Source organism: Anarrhichthys ocellatus, unplaced genomic scaffold (assembly GCF_004355925.1).
Source record: "Anarrhichthys ocellatus isolate YVR2014 unplaced genomic scaffold, GSC_Weel_1.0 scaffold46, whole genome shotgun sequence".
In the NCBI taxonomy this organism is placed as follows: domain Eukaryota; kingdom Metazoa; phylum Chordata; class Actinopteri; order Perciformes; family Anarhichadidae; genus Anarrhichthys; species Anarrhichthys ocellatus.
The window spans coordinates 1,664,313-1,683,183 of record NW_022280076.1 but is presented as its reverse complement, the minus strand read 5'-3'; the positions used below and the strand labels follow the sequence as shown (position 1 = coordinate 1,683,183).

Below are 18,871 nucleotides of genomic sequence, written 5' to 3'. Positions count from 1 at the left end.
TCTCTCTCTCTCTCTCTCTCTCTCTCTCTCTCTCTCTCTCTCTCTCTTTCAGAAAGCAAAAATGTCAAAGATAGACAAGATGAGCATCCTGGGGGTGAGGAGTTTTGGGATTGAGGACAAAGACAAGCAGGTCATTTCATTCTTCACTCCGCTGACCGTGCTGGTTGGACCCAACGGAGCAGGGAAAACGGTATGAGAGCATGTCCTGAAGAGAGAGAGCAAAGGTTGACCGTGAACTATGACCTGTGAAGAAGGAACAATGAAGTGGACAGTATGCATTGCCATTAGACTAACTAGTCTGGTGATTTGTACTGGTTTTTAAATATTTTGCAGAAAGCCAGAGCAAAAATGATAACTGCAACTCTCAGGTTTTCATGACATGAACATTTGTCTTCTCTCTTTCCAGACTATTATTGAGTGCCTGAGGTACGCAACAGCAGGGGAACTTCCCCCTGGATCTAAAGGAGGGGCGTTCGTTCATGATCCAAAGGTGAGCTGGCTCAGTTGTACTTCACTGCTTATTATGCAGGGATGGTTCAGTGTCCACAGTGCTCCATTAAGTTTCTCACTTTATTGAGAAGTCTTAGAAAATGATGAAATAAGAAGAACAAACATTTAATGAATTAATCAATTGTTGACTTCTAAGACTGAATACGACTTATTGGATTGATCGGGCCAATTTGTGATGGCTTTATCATTACAACAAGCTCATTTAAGTGTTTTTATATTGCCCTTACTGTTTGAATCCTAATAAAAGTCTCTGTCAGACGAGGATCCCTTCGGCTACCTTTTGTTAAAGTAAATTCTTGCCGTGTGAATTCCAGGACGCCCACGAGACGGACGTGCGAGCACAGATTCGACTCTTATTCACCGATGTCAACGCAGAGAAAGTGACGATCCATCGCTCCATGTCCTGCACTCAGAAGGCGAAGAACTACACCTTCAAAAGCTTGGAGCAGGTCATTACCAGGATAAAGTAAGCCACAGTCACAAGTGCCTTTACTCACTTTTTGATGGAGAAAAAAAATGTGACCTCCTTCATCATCATTCCCTCAGGGACGGCGAGAAGGTGAGCTTGTCCTCAAAGTGTGGTGAACTGGATCGGGAGATGATTTCTTCACTGGGTGTGTCGAAGGCCGTGCTCAATCATGTCATCTTTTGTCACCAAGAAGAGTCCAACTGGCCACTGAGCGAGGGCAAAGCGCTCAAAGACAAGTTCGACTCCATCTTCGCTGCAACCAAGTAAACACCACTCATTCTTACATTTTCATCATTTCTTTTTTTTAAATATTAACCCACGTTTTCCATTCAGATGCTGCAAGAAGAGGGGAAAAACTCGGTATTACGCTCTCCTTTCGTGTTTCTCTCAGGTATATCAAAGCTCTGGAGATGATGCGCCAGTTGCGTCTCAAACAGACTAACACGGTCAAAGAGTGTCAAGTGGAGTTGCGCTACCTGAAGCAGAACAAGGAGAAAGCCCAGCAGATCAGAGAGACGGTGGCCACCAAGGAGGCCCAGCTGATGGCCTCCAAAGACAGCATCCAGCAGATAGAGGGCCAGATTGATCCACTGGAGGTGTGTGTGTGTGTGTGGACAGCATCCAGCAGATAGAGGGCCAGATTGATCCACTGTGTGTGTGTGTGTGTGTGTTGATGACACATACGTAAAGTAGTGTAAGGTGTGTTTCTTTGAATAAAACACATTTAGGGTTGCTCTGATAGATCTACTATAAGACTTCTTGTTTTTGTGAGGAGCTCTGTATCCTGTAGAGGAGAGATGAAGCGTACAGTGAGCCGAGGAGGGTTGTTGCATGTTTGCAGGTGTAGGCACATCTGAAGGGTAATTGTAGTGCAAGTTAATAATGAACTTTTTTTTAATGATATTTTTCAGAATCGAATGACTGATATTGAAATAAAACTGGGGAAAGTGATGAAGCTGGACAACGACATCAAAGCTTTAGACAGCAGGAAGAAACAGATGGAGGTGGATAACAAGGAGCTGGAGGAAACCATGGAACAGGTAACGTAGCAATAGGTACTACACACGCACGTGAAAACAAACCCAAGTTATGTATTGTTATGATGTAAAAAAGGGAAAATGAATCATTTGACTGGTTCCAGCACTAAAAAGCAGTGCTCAGGCTCCACAGGCAACTCTAATTATGGAGGCAACACATTGGCAAAAATGTTTTTGGAACTTGACAAGATACTTGAAAGGTAATTAAGGATGGATCGCAAAAAAATGAGATGCATGAACGAAGATGCTGAGCTTCAAAAGAGGAAAACGCAGCAAGTCCCCCCCCTAACTGTCTCTGTCTGAAAACACCTGCTTCATAATACTCCAGACTCCACTCCGTAAGAGTCATCAGCCTAAATGGGGAAACTAACAGAAAGACTGCAGATGGTGAATGAGGTTTGTTGTTGATTATGTAATCATAGCCAGTTCATCGCTGCTCAACATCGATAAGAACCTCTTTTTACGACTGTTGAGTGTTTCTACTCCTCTGCCTTACGGGAGCCAGGAATCTCCTCCCATCTGTTTGTTGCCTCTCCGTTGTGTATATGTCTCCGTTTGAAGAGCGATTGTTTTTGTTTGACAGAGTGAAAGCATCGCCAACCAAATTTTTGGCATAATTTTCATCATTAGTGGAAAAGTTGCCAGTGAAGAAGCAGACAGGAGAGGGACGCTATGACATGCGACAAAGGTCCCTGGCTGAAATCAAAACATTCAAGGATCCATTGGTGCATTTATTTTGATCATGGAGGGCCCTAGTGGAGTCAAACCTCTGTCCCTGATAGTTTGCTAAGCTGTCCTAAATTGAGCTTCAGAGCATCTCTAAGCCAGTGAACTGTGTATGCGGAGGCAGGTGTTCCAGGGTTCAGACGAGCAGCTGCAGGAAATATACCAGAACCACCAGAGGACTGTGAGAGAGAAGGAGCGGAGGCTGACGGACTGCCAGAAGGAGCTGGAGAGAGCTGGACGCGAGTGTCAGAGACTCAACAGAGTCAAGGCCGATCTCCTGGTAGAACAAGGTACACACACCTGCACACACATCTAAGTACCGGGGTGAACGTTTTGCTTGAATCTTTAAATACGCCATGCACCCAGCATTATTTGATGGCATACGTCTTTGAGTGCACTGGCAGAATGTCAGAATAAATGCTTAGAAACAAGTCCAAGGAGGACTTGAAACACTCTGGTGTTCTCTCGTGATGTACACAAGGAAGGATGGACAGACCGATGGATCAATAGAGTCCGCTCCTGAGGTCTAAACTGGCTGCTGAAATCTCCCTTCTCTTGTCCCAGGTCGTCTACAGCTGGAGGCTGACCGCCACACTCAAAACATCAAGAACCGAGACACTCAGGTGAGAGGGGACAAAATCTACCTCTGTCCACTTGTACTGCAGAAGGGAACACACTGTCTTAGTTGTTCGTTTGGAAGGGATGCAATGCATCGTAAGTCGCTTTGGACAAAAATGACCAAATGAATGTAATGTAATGTAAAGAGCAGGTGAACTCCACCATACAAAGCCAACACTGTCAGTTTTGTACAGTAACTGTACTAAACACTAATATTGTTCTATATACAAAGACACAAGTGGTTTGCAGTATGTTATAAATTACTTAAAAATGAAATTAAGGATTGAAAGCACAATTATTGCAATTCAGTGCGTAGATTGTACCTAAAGATTAAACACTTAAGAATTTATTACAAAATAAAGAATATATAATTTTGATATCATTTCTCTTTCTCAGGTTCGCTCTTTGTCGTCCTACCTGGAGATGGAGGGTTACGACCGACCACCCTTCACTACCCTTCAGCTGGAGAGCTTCCACCGTCACGTCACGCAGAGACTTGAGCAGGAAAAAGCGACCGTCAGTCAGGTTATGGTAAGAAATGCCCTCAACGCAATACATATATCTACTGATGTTTTTGCAGCCGTGGCGTTTAATGCTATAAAACAGCTGTGTTATTTCACATTTTTAAAAAAAAGTTCAGTAACATTCAGCCAGATCATGAATAAATGTCCTATTAATGCAACGCCTCATACCTCCTCTCATTATTCTGCACGCTCAGGCGGACCTGCAGGAAAAGGAGCAGCAGAAGCAGCAGTCCATCGATGAAATGAGGGATAAGAAGACTGGCCTGGAGAGAACTGTGGAGTTGAAGAGAGACATGCAGGGAAAGAAGCAGCAAGAACTGAGGAACATCAGGGCAGAGCTGCAGAGACTGGAGGGTTCGTCTAGCCGCCTGCAGGAACTGGAGAACGAACTGGCTAAAGTGGTGAGTACTCGCACACAACAGCTACGATGAGCTTTTCTTAGATGGTGTGAATTTTACGTGAGTTATTTTTATGAAGTCGCAAAAACTTTGTGTGTTTCTTCTCATCTTCAGGAGCGTGAGCTACAAAGTGTACTTCAGAGCTCCAACGTGGAGGAGCTGAAGGCAGAGGTGGTGGAGCTGCAGAGAGAAAAGGCTGAACTTGACCGCACACAGAGAAAGCTCGACCAAGAGATGGAGATGCTCAACACACACACCACCGCACGCACCCAGATGGACATGCTGAAAAAGGACAAGGTAATATGTAACCTAAATTCATTGGAAGGCAACTGGTGTTGAACATTCTCCTCTCGCACTCGCATGTTCACAAAAAACTGGAAACATACATTTCATCCTTCTTCCTCACCGTATTTCCTTTCCCTGTTGGATCCCCTCTCATCTTTCCTCTGATTCATTCCTCCAGACAGAGAAGGAGGAGCAGGTTCGTAAGATCAAGTCTCGTCACAGCGAGGAGCTGGTGTCGTTGCTGGGCCACTTTCCCAACAAGAGAGAACTGGAGGACTGGATCTATGGCAAATCTAAGGAAATCAACAGTACCAGGGCCAGCCTTGCCAAACTCAAGTTAGAAAGATTTATTTACTTTAAAGCTCGCACATAATAAACGAAAAAATGGGAATGTTATCGCGTCATGATTTTCATGATTTCTCAGTAAGGACCTGGCATCGAGTGAGCAGAATAAAAGACACATCGCTGCTGAGGTACGGAAGAAGGAGCAGCAGTTAGCCAGCGACGAAGAGAAGTTCTTCAACGTGTGCGGCAGTCAGGATCTGGACCAGGACCTGGGCAAACTACGAGAAGATCTGGAGAAGATCTCCAAACAAAGAGGTGACCGTCATATAGAGAAATGACACGTCATTTGAAGGTTCACAAAAAAAAAATGGGACGTTACTAGATGATGGGACGATTTTCAGACAAATCCAGAATCTGCATATTGTTGCTGCCTTGATTTGAGGTGGTCAGTGGTACCCTCCTATGCTCCTAACCTCAACATGGCTGGATTTAATTAATACCTTCACTGTGTCACGGGCTAAACCTGTGGCTCTCTCTGTTCACGTCTGAATTTTAAGTGTGAGAATTATGCACTATACAGTGCACACCAAGTTCTCACAATGGAATGGAAAATGTAATATCTGTAGCATGTGCATCACTTTTTACTCAACATCCAACGCTTGCCATTTGGTAGATATGTGAGATACATTTATGTGACACTAGTTTTAGTATTGGTAGCGTTGGTCTCTATGCATAGACTAAAACAACGAAAGAGCAGATTACTCTAATGTGTAGCAGACACGGTACACGTAAATTAAGTAGTATTAAAAGTATTCTTTCTTCCTCCACCTGTGTTTTTACAGCCATGCTAGCTGGAGCCACAGCGGTGTACACCCAGTTCATCAGCCAGCTGACGGAGGAGAGAGAGCCCTGCTGCCCCGTGTGCCAGCGGACGTTCCCCTCAGACTCCGACCTGCACGACGTTATCAGTGACATGCAGTCCAAGCTACGCCTGGTGCCAGACAAGCTTAAAAACACAGAGCAGGACCTGAGCAGGAAGGAGCAGAAGAGAGATGAGATGATGGCTCTCAGACCTGTCAGGTATGAAGACGGAGAATGTGTGATAGTGCAAAAAGTGTGCCGGACTCTCGGGAAATATACAAAAAAAAAACATGTATTCCTTTATTTCAGCAACTTCCAAGTATCTCCCTTCTCTGTGACTGCTGGCTGTGAGTGTGGCTAGTTGAATGATTGCAGCATTTTAAAACGGACTTGTATTTAAACCTTTTATGTGCCAGTAAAGGGCAGAACTACATTGTACTTTTATAGATCAGCTCGAGTATCGTCTTCATCAGTGGATGCGATTCCCCATTTAAGTGTCTTGCACTAGGGTACATTAATTACCCATGATCAAGACATTTTAATAGGGTAAACAAAAATCCCTGATGTATTTATCCAATCAGACTGTAGGCTTGCTTGTCACACTAAAAGTAGATGATCAGCTGTGTTCATTCAAGCAGTATGGCATGTAGAGAAAAAGGAGGATAGATTGTTCTACCAAATGAGTCATGAAATACATTTCCTTGACAAAAACATGTAGGACAAATTATTTATATTTTAATAACTCTAGTTGCGTATTGCATTTAAATATGTCAATATTCATTTCATAGTTTTCCGTTTTCATTCAGGTACTTGTATTGCCCTTGTTTTGATTATATATGTTTACACCATGAAGAACAAAAAGAACAGAAATAATTAATATGAAGTATCCACAGCTTTAGATCAATTACACACAGGTGTTTTCATTTATTCTGGCTGATTAGATTTCTGCTCGGGTCGAAGATTGAGCCGGAGCTTTGATGAGAATTTATTGGGCACAAATGTTCATCTACCAATAAGAATGTTTTCCTGGGAAGAGGTCTAATCAGCCAGACTAACCGACACCTGTGTGGAGGTCCAGAGAGTAGAGCGCAGGAGGTTTATTCACATGTTCCCCACTAGATGGAGCCATATTCTCATATGATTGAGATTTTACCTCTCGTTTCTCTCCGCTGTCTTTTCATGACCTGAGAAGAACACAACCATTAAGAACGAACAGACTCAGCCGCCACTACCTTTTATTTAAAAAAACAAATATTCAGCAATTTAACCTATTGCAGAGGAAAGCCCATTTAGAAGAATCAAATATACAAAGTACAAAGCTTAAATATGGGTTTCATTGATAGACTCTCCTAAACATGACTGCAACAAAGTCATATTTTTTGGTTATGGTGTACTGCTGTATGCTAAACAGCCACTTTGTGGTTCAGAGGTCTTGTAAGCTCAAGTTAAACATATAATATAATAAAACAAATTGTATCATCCATCCACAGGAGGCTTGAGAGATAACTGTTCCCTGAATAACAGCAGGGAGAAGATAGAATGTTGGATGACGGTATCTAAATAACTAAACTTTAATTATCTGCTCAAAGTATATTTCTCTTCTCGTTCTCGCCTCCCAGGCAGTCCATTGTACAGTTTCAGGAGAAGGAGTTGCCTGAGTTGAGAAACCGCTTGCAGACTGTAAACAGAGAAATCGAGAGGCTGAAGGGCGATGTGGAGGAGCAGGAGAGTCTGCTTGGTACCCGGATGTCACAGGAGGAAACAGCCAAGGCCTGCCTGCAGGACATATCTCTCATGGACAGATACCTGGTACCATCCTCCTGTCTGTCTCACTCTTTCTGACCCCCTCTGTCCCTTTCCATCCTGTACACTCTTCCTACAGAGGGAAAACTTGTCGTGGGGCCTCTGGTGATTCCCACCCCTACTGCCGGGCCCATGAGAGTCGTTCCTCTCTTTTCAGCTTCCCTATTTTTCGGATGTCAAAGTTAAAAATAACAGCAGTGTGGGACAAGAAAAGTGATCAAATTAGCATTTTTAGTTGTGACACAGATGCATCTTGGTGATTTAAGAAACATCACTGTAAGACATTGCTAATTCCTGGAAATGTATAAACAGGCAAACACACCCCTCGTGTCTTTCTCCACATTACTAAATATGTGTTTCTTTCCAGATGGACCTTAAAGAGTTGGAGAGGAAAATAGCTCAGCAGGCAGCCAAACTCCAGGGAGTGGACCTGACCAGAACCATCCAGCAAGTCAGTCAGGAGAAACAAGAGACTCAGCACAAGCTGGACACCAGTAAGATGACATCATACACTATCCAAAAAATAATATCTTTAGAGACTTGAAGCATGCTTAAAATAGGTAATCAATCAAAGTGATGATGTTTGCATCATTAGAGCCTCAATTAATCTAAAAACCTGTTGTGTGCTTTAGACAACACTAAAGATCTCTTGTTGGTCTCAGCTGCAGATTGTTGACTTCACGAGTCAGATGGTAAAGAGAATGGAGTCTAAGCATTATTTTGCTTTTTGTAACATTTTTTTTTTTTTGTACTCGCAGCCTCCAGCAAGATGGAGCTGAAACGTAAGCTGATCCAGGACCAGCAGGACCAGATTCAGATGCTGAAAAGTGCTGTGAATGAGACCAGAGCAGAGAAACTCCAGCTGAGCAGTGATCTGCAGAAACAGCAGCAGCTGGAGGAGCAGTGTGTCGAGTCCACCACTGAAATACAGGCCTTAACCAGGGACATCAGGGTACAGTTTATTGGTTTTGTTTAAGAGGCACACACAAAAATATGCAAGACACAAGATTGTTTAGACTAGAGAATGCAATGCAGATCTTACATGTGGTATTTTTTCTGTCAGTTTGCACATTTCTGTTCCATACAAAGATATATTTCCTTATATACAGGCCTTATCCTTTTGGTATCCTCTGCACTCTGAGTTATACAAATAATCCTGTAGTGTTCTTTTAATTTATATGTTTCTATTTGACATGTTTGCTTCATTTCTTTTTTTTTTTTTTTCTCCATGTTGTCACTTTTCCTCTCACTTTGTGTCCAACCAGGAAGCGAAAGAGCAGCTGTCCCCTTTGTCTGCCGGTCTGGAGAAGCTGCAACAGGAGAAGCAGGAGCTGGTGGAGCGCAAGAGGCAGAGGCAGGAAGAGGGGCAGGAGAAGGTGGACACATTCTCACTTTTCTCTCTTATTCACTGTACTCTTTCTCTATTTCTGAGAAGTCAGGCATCAAACTCACATGGGACTGGACAAGCTAGATTATATCCTCCTCTCCTTGTTATGTCTTTTCCTCTTTTGGTGTTACCTTTTCTGTGTTTCCTGTTGATATTCCCTTACATTCACACCTCGATATATTTTATAGTGAAAATGAATATTCAAAAGCCTTGATAGTTATATAAATACCTGTTGTTGTGGCTCTATAGTTAAAACAAAAAAACTTCACATATATTGTCAAACAAGTCACATTTCCTGATAATGTAAAATGTTGAGAGTTTATTCTTTAAATGTTTCTACAACAAGTTAGTTGCCACAATAAAAGAGTAAGGATGGAATAACAGCAGTTTTTAGCTTCTTCTGCTACAGCTAGTCACTGTTGGAACACTTTGTCTCTCACAGATTGGTACCATTAAAGAGAGAGCGAAGGCGATCACCACTTTTGAAAGAGACATCACCAAATACGTTGATGACGGCAAAGATGAATACAAAGAGGTAACATGTTTGCTACTATCATACATGACGCATCCGCGTGTCTGTTCCTCCATTGTTCATTTTGTGACGGACATTACGTACGCATGTTCATCATAAGGGTGCAGTTACGCCGTCTTCATTCACTCTGAAACACCAGCTTTCTTCTTTGAATACTGAACAAGTTAATTGACGTCGTTTGTTGTTTCTGCTGAAGCAAAAAGAGGCTGCGCTTCAAGAAACCAACACTCAGCTCCATGAGGCGGAGAAGAACAAAGAGAAGATCAACAAGGAGATGGGAAACGTCCGTCAGGACATAGACACTCAAAAGGTACGGCCTCCAAAGTCACTAGTGTCTTCACCTATTTAGAGGATGCACCGAGAAGGGAAGCAGTGGGTAACTCTTTTTTGTTGTTGTATTAAGGTCCAGGAGCGCTGGTTGCAGGACAACTTGACTTTGAGGAAGCGTGTTGAGGAGTTGAAGGAGGTCGTGGCTAAACGCGGGGCTCTAATGAAAGACATGGGCAACATGCAAGTGTTGCAGCTACGCCAGTAAGAGCACTACGCCGTTATTCATCATCTGTAAGATTAATACATGTGCTAACTGTGTTCAAGACATCTCCAATCTCTTTAACCATAGCGGTATCACACTTACTGGTGGTAACATTAGAGGTTACCCACAATGATTTGACCTCACCACTTTCTGTTTTTGTCCAGAGAACGACGTGAAACAGAACGCAAGTTGGAAGAGATGAAGAATAACCGCAGTATTGCACTGGGTCGTCAAAAGGGGTTCGAGGAGGAGATCCTGCATCACAGGTGAGAGACGCAGATCTATGTTCAAATACCAATCTAGCATCTAAGGCAGAGCTTTGTCAGTGCACCTATAGTGACGAGGAAAGAAGTGTTTTCCTATTAACATTTTCCGTACTTAAAGACTAAGCAACTTATTTCGCTGGTTTCTGTCCAACCATTTGACTTCTTTACTGTTCATCACTGCTGATGGTTCCTGCTTTGTAGTAATAATATGGTGTCTTTCATGAATTCAACTTCCTTTTTGAACTGATTGCTTACAGAAAAGAGCTGCGAGAAGATCAGTATGACAAAGCTGATGAGCGCCACAAAAACAAGATGATCACCATGAGGACAACGGAGATGGTCATTAAAGACCTGGAGCTCTACTACAAGGCCCTTGATCAGTGAGTGTTTCCCAAACATGTGCACATACACTTCCAGTAGGTGTTAACCACAAAGTATCTCTCAATTCAACTCAGCTTTATCTAATCAGAGATTGCATAGATTTGATTTTTTTTGTGTTTTTTTACGTTCTTATTTTGTCGTCTGAACTAACAAATACAAATCAATTACTAAGAGATATTTTTCCCGGACTTTTGATGCTTGAGAATGCCAGCTGGAAGCTACTACTAATTCCTATACCTTATATTAATATCACAATAGTATCTCGTGTTTATTGTGCTTCCCCACGAGGGGGACGGTACTAGTAGAAGCAAATGTCAGATGTTGACTCAGCCTGGGAACTCGTATACGTGTGTTTATACAATGACGCAAACGGAAACAGATCTCAATGAATGATTTTAGCGTGGAACTGCAGAGGTGAATGTCATCATATGTTAGAAGGCTGGGGGGCTTTATGAAGAATGTAACATACCATGGTGGCAATATTAGAGTATTGTGTATTATTTTACCTAGTATCAATAACTGCTCTAGAATGAATCCCTACGAATGCATGTATACATAAGAACTGCAGAAGAATTGTTTATATAGAAACAACACTATAAGATCTAATCAGCGTTGGATTTTGTTCATGAAAGTGACTGAGTGCTTAGTAGGTAGTAGTACTTCCTTTGTTGAACCCTCTCTTGTAGTTTTCCTGTTATGAGAAACCCGCCTGTGTTCTCCTTATAAGACACCTTTGAAGTGACGTTATCAAACCCACCACAAAGCTTTTAGATTGTTAGCCAGGAAGTCAGCGGACTCATGTGACTCATGTGACATCCGTGACAAAGGGCTGGCATGTTGCAGCAGTTGGTGTAGGTGGACAAAGTCTTTGCAGTAAGACGCGTCAGTAGTCATGAACTTTCTCTTACCTTTGCACGAGAAAGTGTTGTGGTAAATACATGAGGGGTTTGCAAAGTGTTTTGGACTTAATTACAAAATATGTTGTATTTAAAGCCCTCTTAATGATGTCATATTCAACCAGTATTCAGGGCTAAGCAATATATCGATATTGTTGGCTAACCTTTCGTAGGGAAGAATTGATAATAATTCCTCATACCACATCGACGATGTAGGTGGATGTACATCTAAGCAGACATGTAGGATTGAAAGGCGTGCAGCATTCAGCTTGATATTTAGCCTTTTGACCAGATAAGGAGCTAACACTAAGAATACACAGTTTTGGATCCGTTTCCATTTTAACCCCAATGCATTGTTTAATCTCTACTAGAACAGAAGATCAATGGAGATGAAAATAAATTCAAAATAGTTTTTTGCACTTCCGGCATGCTGCAGAACACGAATAGTCATATTTACTTTGTATTTCAGGAGTCACTTGCAGTTTTATTACTGCGTTGTATTGTGTTTTGTGTGATTTGTCTGATTTAGTAATTATTTTTTGGCATTGTTTAAAACTTTGCTCCAATTCTGATCATCTCGGCGACCACCAAAGTCCTTTCCCCAGCTATGTTTAATATTGATTGTGATCTTGTCATTCATGAGAAACTGATTTTTTATATATATATATATATATATATATATATATATGCATGCAATAAGAGGTCAGCAATAGAATCTATGAAATACAACTGATACATACATTAATTATTAAGTGTGAAAATGTTTATTTGCTTGTAGAAATGGTCCAAGAAAACACCCCGATGCTTGCGAGCACAAACCTTATCACAAACTACCGAGTTGTTTCCTAGAATACGACTGCATCGCTATCATTGGCATCGTTGTAATGTGGCATCAGGTTTACGTTTGGCAGTGTTGATGTCCGTGATAAAAAACTGCAAGTAATTGTAAAATGATCAGCAGAACGGCAGAGCACGATGACGCACATCTTAAAATGATGAAGAACTGTATCAGAGGAGGGTGTTTGTTTTTTTTGCGCCAGTTTGATTGCAAATGATGCACCAATAAGTTAATTGTTTTATAAGGACACAGATCAGGCCTTAAGGCCTATGCTCATTGTGCTTTTTCGGTGGCTTTCTTTCCCCAAAACACTTCAAATTATAATCAATCAATTTGTGTAGTCCCATTTTTTTGGATGTATGGATAAGTTTGACGGAGACCCTAACTGACAATGAAAGGCATAAGTAAGCCTCAGTGAGGAAGTGTGAGCTGACAGCCCCCAGATAGCATCTGAGAAGACAGCAGAAGCCTTTACCCATGTGTGTGGGTTCAGGCACTGGAGTCTGCTCTGATGCAGCGTCTGTTATCAAGATCGAATGCAGGCCTGAGCAGCTTTCCAGCAGACCATACATCCAGGTCACAGTTTCTGTATTAATACACAGAAAGTGGTGTCATGGTGAGATGTTTTGATTTGGAAGCGGAGAAAACTCTGTCACTCACTTTGCAACAACTTGTGTGTGCACAATCACTCACACCCCTGAAGACGATGCTGTGGCTGCCCTGTACCTCTAATCTCTGTTTCGACTTTGAGTCTAAACTGATTATGTAAGTGTGTATATGTTTGTTTATTTACACTGAGCACATTAATGTCCATTGGCATTTTGAAAACATCGCTGTTGTGTAAAAAAAAAAATAGTTTTAACAAAATGATTTCTGTTAAAACTCAAGCAACAGTAAACACCATCTTTCTGATTATTTAATTTAAAACAAGAATAAATATGTTATTGGACTCATTTCAGTGGGAAAAGTGTTGTTCGATACATCAAGTGTACAGCTATTTATTGAAACAGAATGTAAAGTATGTTAAAGAAGGCTACCAGGCTAGAGCAGATCTAGCAGTAAACTGTTTATGTGGTATTATCAAACGTCTGATATGTAACCGAGTAGACATACCCAACCCCTCATTCAAAAGTTAAAAAAGTAAAGATGTCTCAGGAGCAATGTGTTCAAAATGTATTTATCTTGAAGTGGGATTATATCAGCGGAAGTCTTTTTAGTACAAAATACCAACTTTATGTAACTAGCCTTCCACCAGAGCTTAGCAAGGAAACCCAGTTTAAGGAAAGAATTCTGCTGTCAGCAGGACGCAGCTTTGGAAGATGCACGCTTTAATTTGATCAACTCCGACTTACGCTCAACTTCTGATAAACTTTGAAAATGTATTTTGTCTCACTTGCCTTACATTGGAAGCATGTCAGGAAGAGACATTTTAATAGCCAGCATGAATGATTGAACATGTTATTTAACTCTAAAACGTCCCTGTCAGCAATGTGATATATCTCACATATAAAAGTCACTCATCTTCATTCTTCTCATCATGGTCACGGTGCCATGACTTCCTTCTGTTGCACAAATAGAGTAAATACATGCTGAATTAGGACTGCTCTACTCCCTCTTTGATTTTCGATTTATCCACCAAATATGGGCTTCAGAAGCAGCGCCGCTGGTTATTCTGTTATCACTCTCGTGCTTTCAAACCACATTAGAATTTCTCATCAGTTTGGTAGAAAGTTGACAAACGGATTCCTAGTACGCCGGAAAGCAGCCTCCAGTTGCCTGCCTTCATATCTTTTATATCAGCCTATATGTTTTTCACGTATCAATATTATATTAATTTGAAAAAAAAATTTGCTGTCGCTGTCATTTTGTAGCCAAATGATCAGAAAATAGCTTGCCGTTAGTCAGGTTCATATGTGCAACAGCACAATTCTTAAAGCTAAACGCTTTAAGAATTCCCTTCATGCTGCATGCTTGTGTGCACACACTGTGGTGTGGTCTGTAGGATGTTCACCTTTGAACCAGTCCAGAGTTTAATCTGCCCTACACTCTCATCCACAACCGTGCTCCCATTTTAATCTGGAACACGCATCATGAATACGCTTTACATTTACAGGGCTGTATCCTCTTGTTCCATTGCTCATTTTTCACTCTACTGCACCAGATAATTACACATTTTCTTGTATTCAAAGCAGTTGTGCTCATTGTGAAGTCTGGGAATGTAATCTCAGATATACATACAAGGCAGGAAATGCTTGATAGCTATTTTGACCCGATGCGGTGTGACTTATTCACATTATTTATATTATTTAATGTACAATTTTATACTTATGAATCACAATCACGAGTCTGCTTCTGTCTTGTGAACAGAAAGGACACTTGGGTAAAGTGACCCAAACAATGTCTCGTAGATGCCTGGCCGTTTGGGGAAGGTAGACATAGTATCTAGTCCACTAGTCGGTTTAAATCTTTGTCTTCTTTTTGTTTTCCTCAGAACCATCATGAAATTCCACAGCATGAAGATGGACGAGATCAACAAGATTATCAGAGAACTATGGCGCAACACCTACAGGGGTCAAGGTGCGTCTCACTTTTAGATTTTAGACTTTTAGATGATTTTTTATTTTTTTTTTATGTGTACTTGTATGCACATAGCTCTCCTCCCTCTTGCCCCTTTCTCCAGACATTGAGTACGTGGAGATCAGGTCTGATGTGGACGAAAATGCGTCGGCTGGAGTCAAGCGGAGGGTTTACAACTACAGAGTGGTTATGGTTAAAGGAGACACGCCTTTGGATATGAGAGGACGCTGCAGTGCCGGACAGAAGGTACCAGAAATTAGCACATCTATCACATAAAGCTCTTGCATGCGAGTTATAAAAAATACACTATTTTGCATTCAAGTGAATGATTCTGTAAGCAAGTGAAGTACAAAACAAAGTCAGATATCTAATGTTGAGATGATTCATTCATTCATTCTCAAAACTGTGGCTTTGTGTGTCTAGGTGTTGGCGTCCCTGATCATTCGTCTAGCTCTGGCCGAGACCTTCTGTCTGAACTGTGGGATCCTGGCCCTGGACGAGCCCACCACCAACTTGGACCGAGACAACATTGAGTCACTGGCACATGCCCTCGTAGAGTCAGTACACACACACACACACACACACACACACACACACACACAAAATGTTTTCACCTTAAAACCTGTGAGGACCCTCTTTGACATGATGCATTACCCAAAACCAACTCTTCTAACAAACTGTTGATGAACTGAAGATTGACCTAAATCTTCTCACTCTCATGGTGTCATAAATAGGTTTCGAACTCAGCTATGTCCTCACAAGGATGGAAGTGCAAGAATACACACACAGCGTCTGTGCCACATCCTGGCTGTAATTTATAAGCCTCTTCACCCACGTTGCCAGCCTTGCTTTGTCATTAATGCCCCTATAACCTCAGCTCTGCATCAACAAAATGCAAAAGCCTCCTTTGATCTGCTTGGTGCTATATGACATATATATATATATATATATATATCTCCCCTTGCTCGCTCTCCCCAGGATCATCAAGAGTCGCTCGCGCCAGCGCAACTTCCAGCTGCTGATCATCACGCACGACGAGGACTTCGTGGAGCTGCTGGGGCGGTCCAGCTACATTGAGCACTTCTACCGCATCCGCAAGAACCAGGACCAGAACTCTGAGATCACAAAGTGCAGCATCACCTCCCTCTCTTCCTTTCTCCACTGAGCAGACAAGAGAGTCGAAGCTCTTTTGTAAATGCACTCTCATCCTTTTTTTTCCTCATCCTCTCATCCTTGTTTTCATTTCTGTTGGGCAAAGTCAATGTTCAGCGGATTTAGTTTAAAGCTTGTTAAGTGGTTGGAAAGTGAATTCATCTGCACACTTAACCTGCCAAATGAAAAGACACCAGCCAATATGTGTAAAACATGTAACATGTTTGTTTCAACACAAAGGGCCATCTCCTCCGTCTCTTGTTCTTCCTCCAGCTGGAAAGACTTGGTACTAAATGTAAACTTTTGTCTTCTACACTACATTAGGTCCTTTATCCGGTGATCTGTCTCTTGCTTAAAAGTTCCTTTGGATGACATCACAAATTAAAAACATTTAAAAACAAACTGACATTGACAGTTATGATGCTAATCAATAGCATGAACCGTTTCCGTTCTATTGATCTTGACTTATTTATTTAGTCTTGCACTGATGTTTGTAGTCTTGTAGTCTACAAAGTGTCCAGTAGCCATCTGCTGGCCAGCAGTGGCAACAGAAGGATGAGTTCTGCGTTATATTTCCGTTTGCCACTTTGTCATTAAACCTCTTGTGAAGGGTTAAAGTAAGCGTAAACATAAAAAACAAGGGTATTGCCCATGGGTGGAGTGTGTATGGAAATGCTTAGTTCTATATGTTAATAAACGCTTTCAGAAAAATACTTTTCATCACGATTATTTTGATGTATTGCATTGATTTTTGAGGATGCTGTGCTTAGGACAAGTCATCTTTTCTCATTCAGTTCTTCGATCTACTTCACGCCTTTGACATCTTGTTATGTTTTTTTTAAAGCCTTGAAATGTGTTGAATCACATTTAAACTTCCTATTATGAATGCAGCATATTGACCTTGTAGAGTAAGTGACATTTGGTACTCTCACATTTAACTGGATATCTGTTGATTTCAAGATGGATTATGTTTGTAATATTTCCATGTTTGGCACTTTCATTAAACCTCTTGTGAAGGACTTGGGTTGTTATTTGTCATTTTTCTTTTCACTGGAGTAAGTGAATGCTTTTTTAGGTTGCCAACCCCAAAGATTCAGTTCTAAGAAACATAACTAAGTGTTAGCGAAGTTGCTCATCGACCACAGCTTAATCAACAAATCTTATCTCACATACTGCAGACTCAGCATTTTGTTTTTGTATGTAATGAGGGGAAGAACGTGTCAACGGCGTGGGTAGTGCAAGTATAAATCTTGAGTTCTCAGGCCAAAACCTCAGAACAAGCTGCAAGCTGACAATTGAGTGATCAAGTCAGTCTTCTAGAGGTCGAGAGTCAACGAGCTAGGATCATGAAGAAGATGATTTTTCTGCTGGTATCCGCTGTGGTACTGCTGTTCACTTCAGCTGTACCAACTCCTACACATCACAAGCCTGAAGGACGCCGAAACCTGAACCGTATAATTGACCTGGTTGTCAAATACAATGCATCTCTGATTGAGGTAAACAATCATCTGATAAGCTCTTTTCCCGTTAAAGTTATTTTTCAAGCAATTTATTGGTGCATGATGTTGTTAAAACCTTAACAATCTGCCTAAAGTAATAAATTCTCAAATTGTTCCATTTTCTGCAGTTCGTGGATGATGTCTCCCTGCTGGTTGATGCTGGATGTCATGTGAGAAGAGTTGTGTCTTTGAAACATTGTTGCTTGTAGTTCAAGTGATTTTTGGCAAAACTAATTTTGTATTAGTACCAGTATTTTTGAATTATTTGTGTTCGTCTAATATCTGTTTTCTGATTGGCACCAAACCTGAACGTGTGTGCCTGGTTTATTTTTAACAGCTTATGTATTTTTGCTTATGTTCCATACAGAACAAGTTCTTCTGCAAAGTGCACGACATCCTGCATGACCACTTCGGTAAAAGGAAGATGGAGAAGGATGAGACGGAGATCTTGAACAACTTGAAGAAGTTTATCAACGGCACAAACGTAAGAATTTCCCTTCGCCGTCACATTTAAAAAATGAGGTCAAATCTGTGTTACAAAGGATAAGAGTACCACACACACACACTCTGTTTACTACCTTTTAGATGAACAAAGCAAATGCAGGGGCATTGTTGAGAAACATTGCAATGTATAGTGCGCTGAACCAACTTGATTTATTGTTCTTTCAGGCAAACTGTACCGTGTTACTAAAGGACGAGACATCTGCAAGCAGAACCACAACGATTCCCACACTTCTGAAATGCCTCGTCGATTGTATCAGAAAACGAAACTTCAGTGGACCCTGAAAAGCAACGCCTGAATGCCTCCCAGACCTGCCACCCCGCTGCCAGTGTTGAGTCCTTAAGTGTTTGATTTATTTTCCTAATAAGTAGTTAATTAAAACAATTTGGTATTTTTATTTTCAAGAAGTTGATATTGATAATGATAAGGAGCAAATTATTGGGGGATGTGATTCTAGAGACATTGAATGATTTTTGTCAGTTTATTTTATTGTTTGTTTATTATTTAACAGGTCAAATAAGTTGTTACAAACATTTATTTTCTTCATATATTATTGATTGTGGTTATTTACAAGCAAGTTGTTTACTATACATATAGTACATTTACAAAGATTCGCTGATATCGAGTTATTTTCAAGCACATTTATGTCTGCAGTCCCTTGGCACGATGCACAGTTCAAGACCATACTTAGACTACAACGCAGTATGCTAATTAGTCATTTAATTACCGTCCAGTTAGCTGTTTTTATTTAGCACAGCGGTCACTGTGACGACTTGATAAAAGGGTCTGGGCT

At 41.2% G+C, this 18,871-nt stretch overlaps 1 protein-coding gene across 1 annotated transcript in view; it reads left to right on the top strand.

Annotated features, from left to right (window-relative positions):
• The window catches only part of rad50 (RAD50 homolog, double strand break repair protein), a 17,959-nt gene extending 862 nt beyond the window's left edge, over positions 1 to 17,097 (top strand). The window contains exons 2-28 of the mRNA XM_031869270.1: positions 53 to 190; positions 407 to 490; positions 825 to 976; positions 1,057 to 1,242; positions 1,371 to 1,575; positions 1,891 to 2,019; positions 2,867 to 3,032; positions 3,307 to 3,365; positions 3,757 to 3,891; positions 4,079 to 4,285; positions 4,397 to 4,579; positions 4,746 to 4,903; positions 4,992 to 5,167; positions 5,695 to 5,932; positions 7,333 to 7,522; positions 7,884 to 8,010; positions 8,275 to 8,468; positions 8,782 to 8,892; positions 9,346 to 9,438; positions 9,632 to 9,745; positions 9,839 to 9,966; positions 10,132 to 10,233; positions 10,491 to 10,613; positions 14,840 to 14,925; positions 15,029 to 15,171; positions 15,349 to 15,482; positions 15,904 to 17,097. Coding sequence (XP_031725130.1) covers positions 62 to 190; positions 407 to 490; positions 825 to 976; positions 1,057 to 1,242; positions 1,371 to 1,575; positions 1,891 to 2,019; positions 2,867 to 3,032; positions 3,307 to 3,365; positions 3,757 to 3,891; positions 4,079 to 4,285; positions 4,397 to 4,579; positions 4,746 to 4,903; positions 4,992 to 5,167; positions 5,695 to 5,932; positions 7,333 to 7,522; positions 7,884 to 8,010; positions 8,275 to 8,468; positions 8,782 to 8,892; positions 9,346 to 9,438; positions 9,632 to 9,745; positions 9,839 to 9,966; positions 10,132 to 10,233; positions 10,491 to 10,613; positions 14,840 to 14,925; positions 15,029 to 15,171; positions 15,349 to 15,482; positions 15,904 to 16,090 — 3,939 coding nt within the window. The 5' untranslated portion in view covers positions 53 to 61 and the 3' untranslated portion in view covers positions 16,091 to 17,097. The remainder of the gene's footprint in view (positions 1 to 52; positions 191 to 406; positions 491 to 824; positions 977 to 1,056; positions 1,243 to 1,370; positions 1,576 to 1,890; positions 2,020 to 2,866; positions 3,033 to 3,306; positions 3,366 to 3,756; positions 3,892 to 4,078; positions 4,286 to 4,396; positions 4,580 to 4,745; positions 4,904 to 4,991; positions 5,168 to 5,694; positions 5,933 to 7,332; positions 7,523 to 7,883; positions 8,011 to 8,274; positions 8,469 to 8,781; positions 8,893 to 9,345; positions 9,439 to 9,631; positions 9,746 to 9,838; positions 9,967 to 10,131; positions 10,234 to 10,490; positions 10,614 to 14,839; positions 14,926 to 15,028; positions 15,172 to 15,348; positions 15,483 to 15,903) is intronic.
• Positions 17,098 to 18,871: the final 1,774 nt, after the last annotated feature.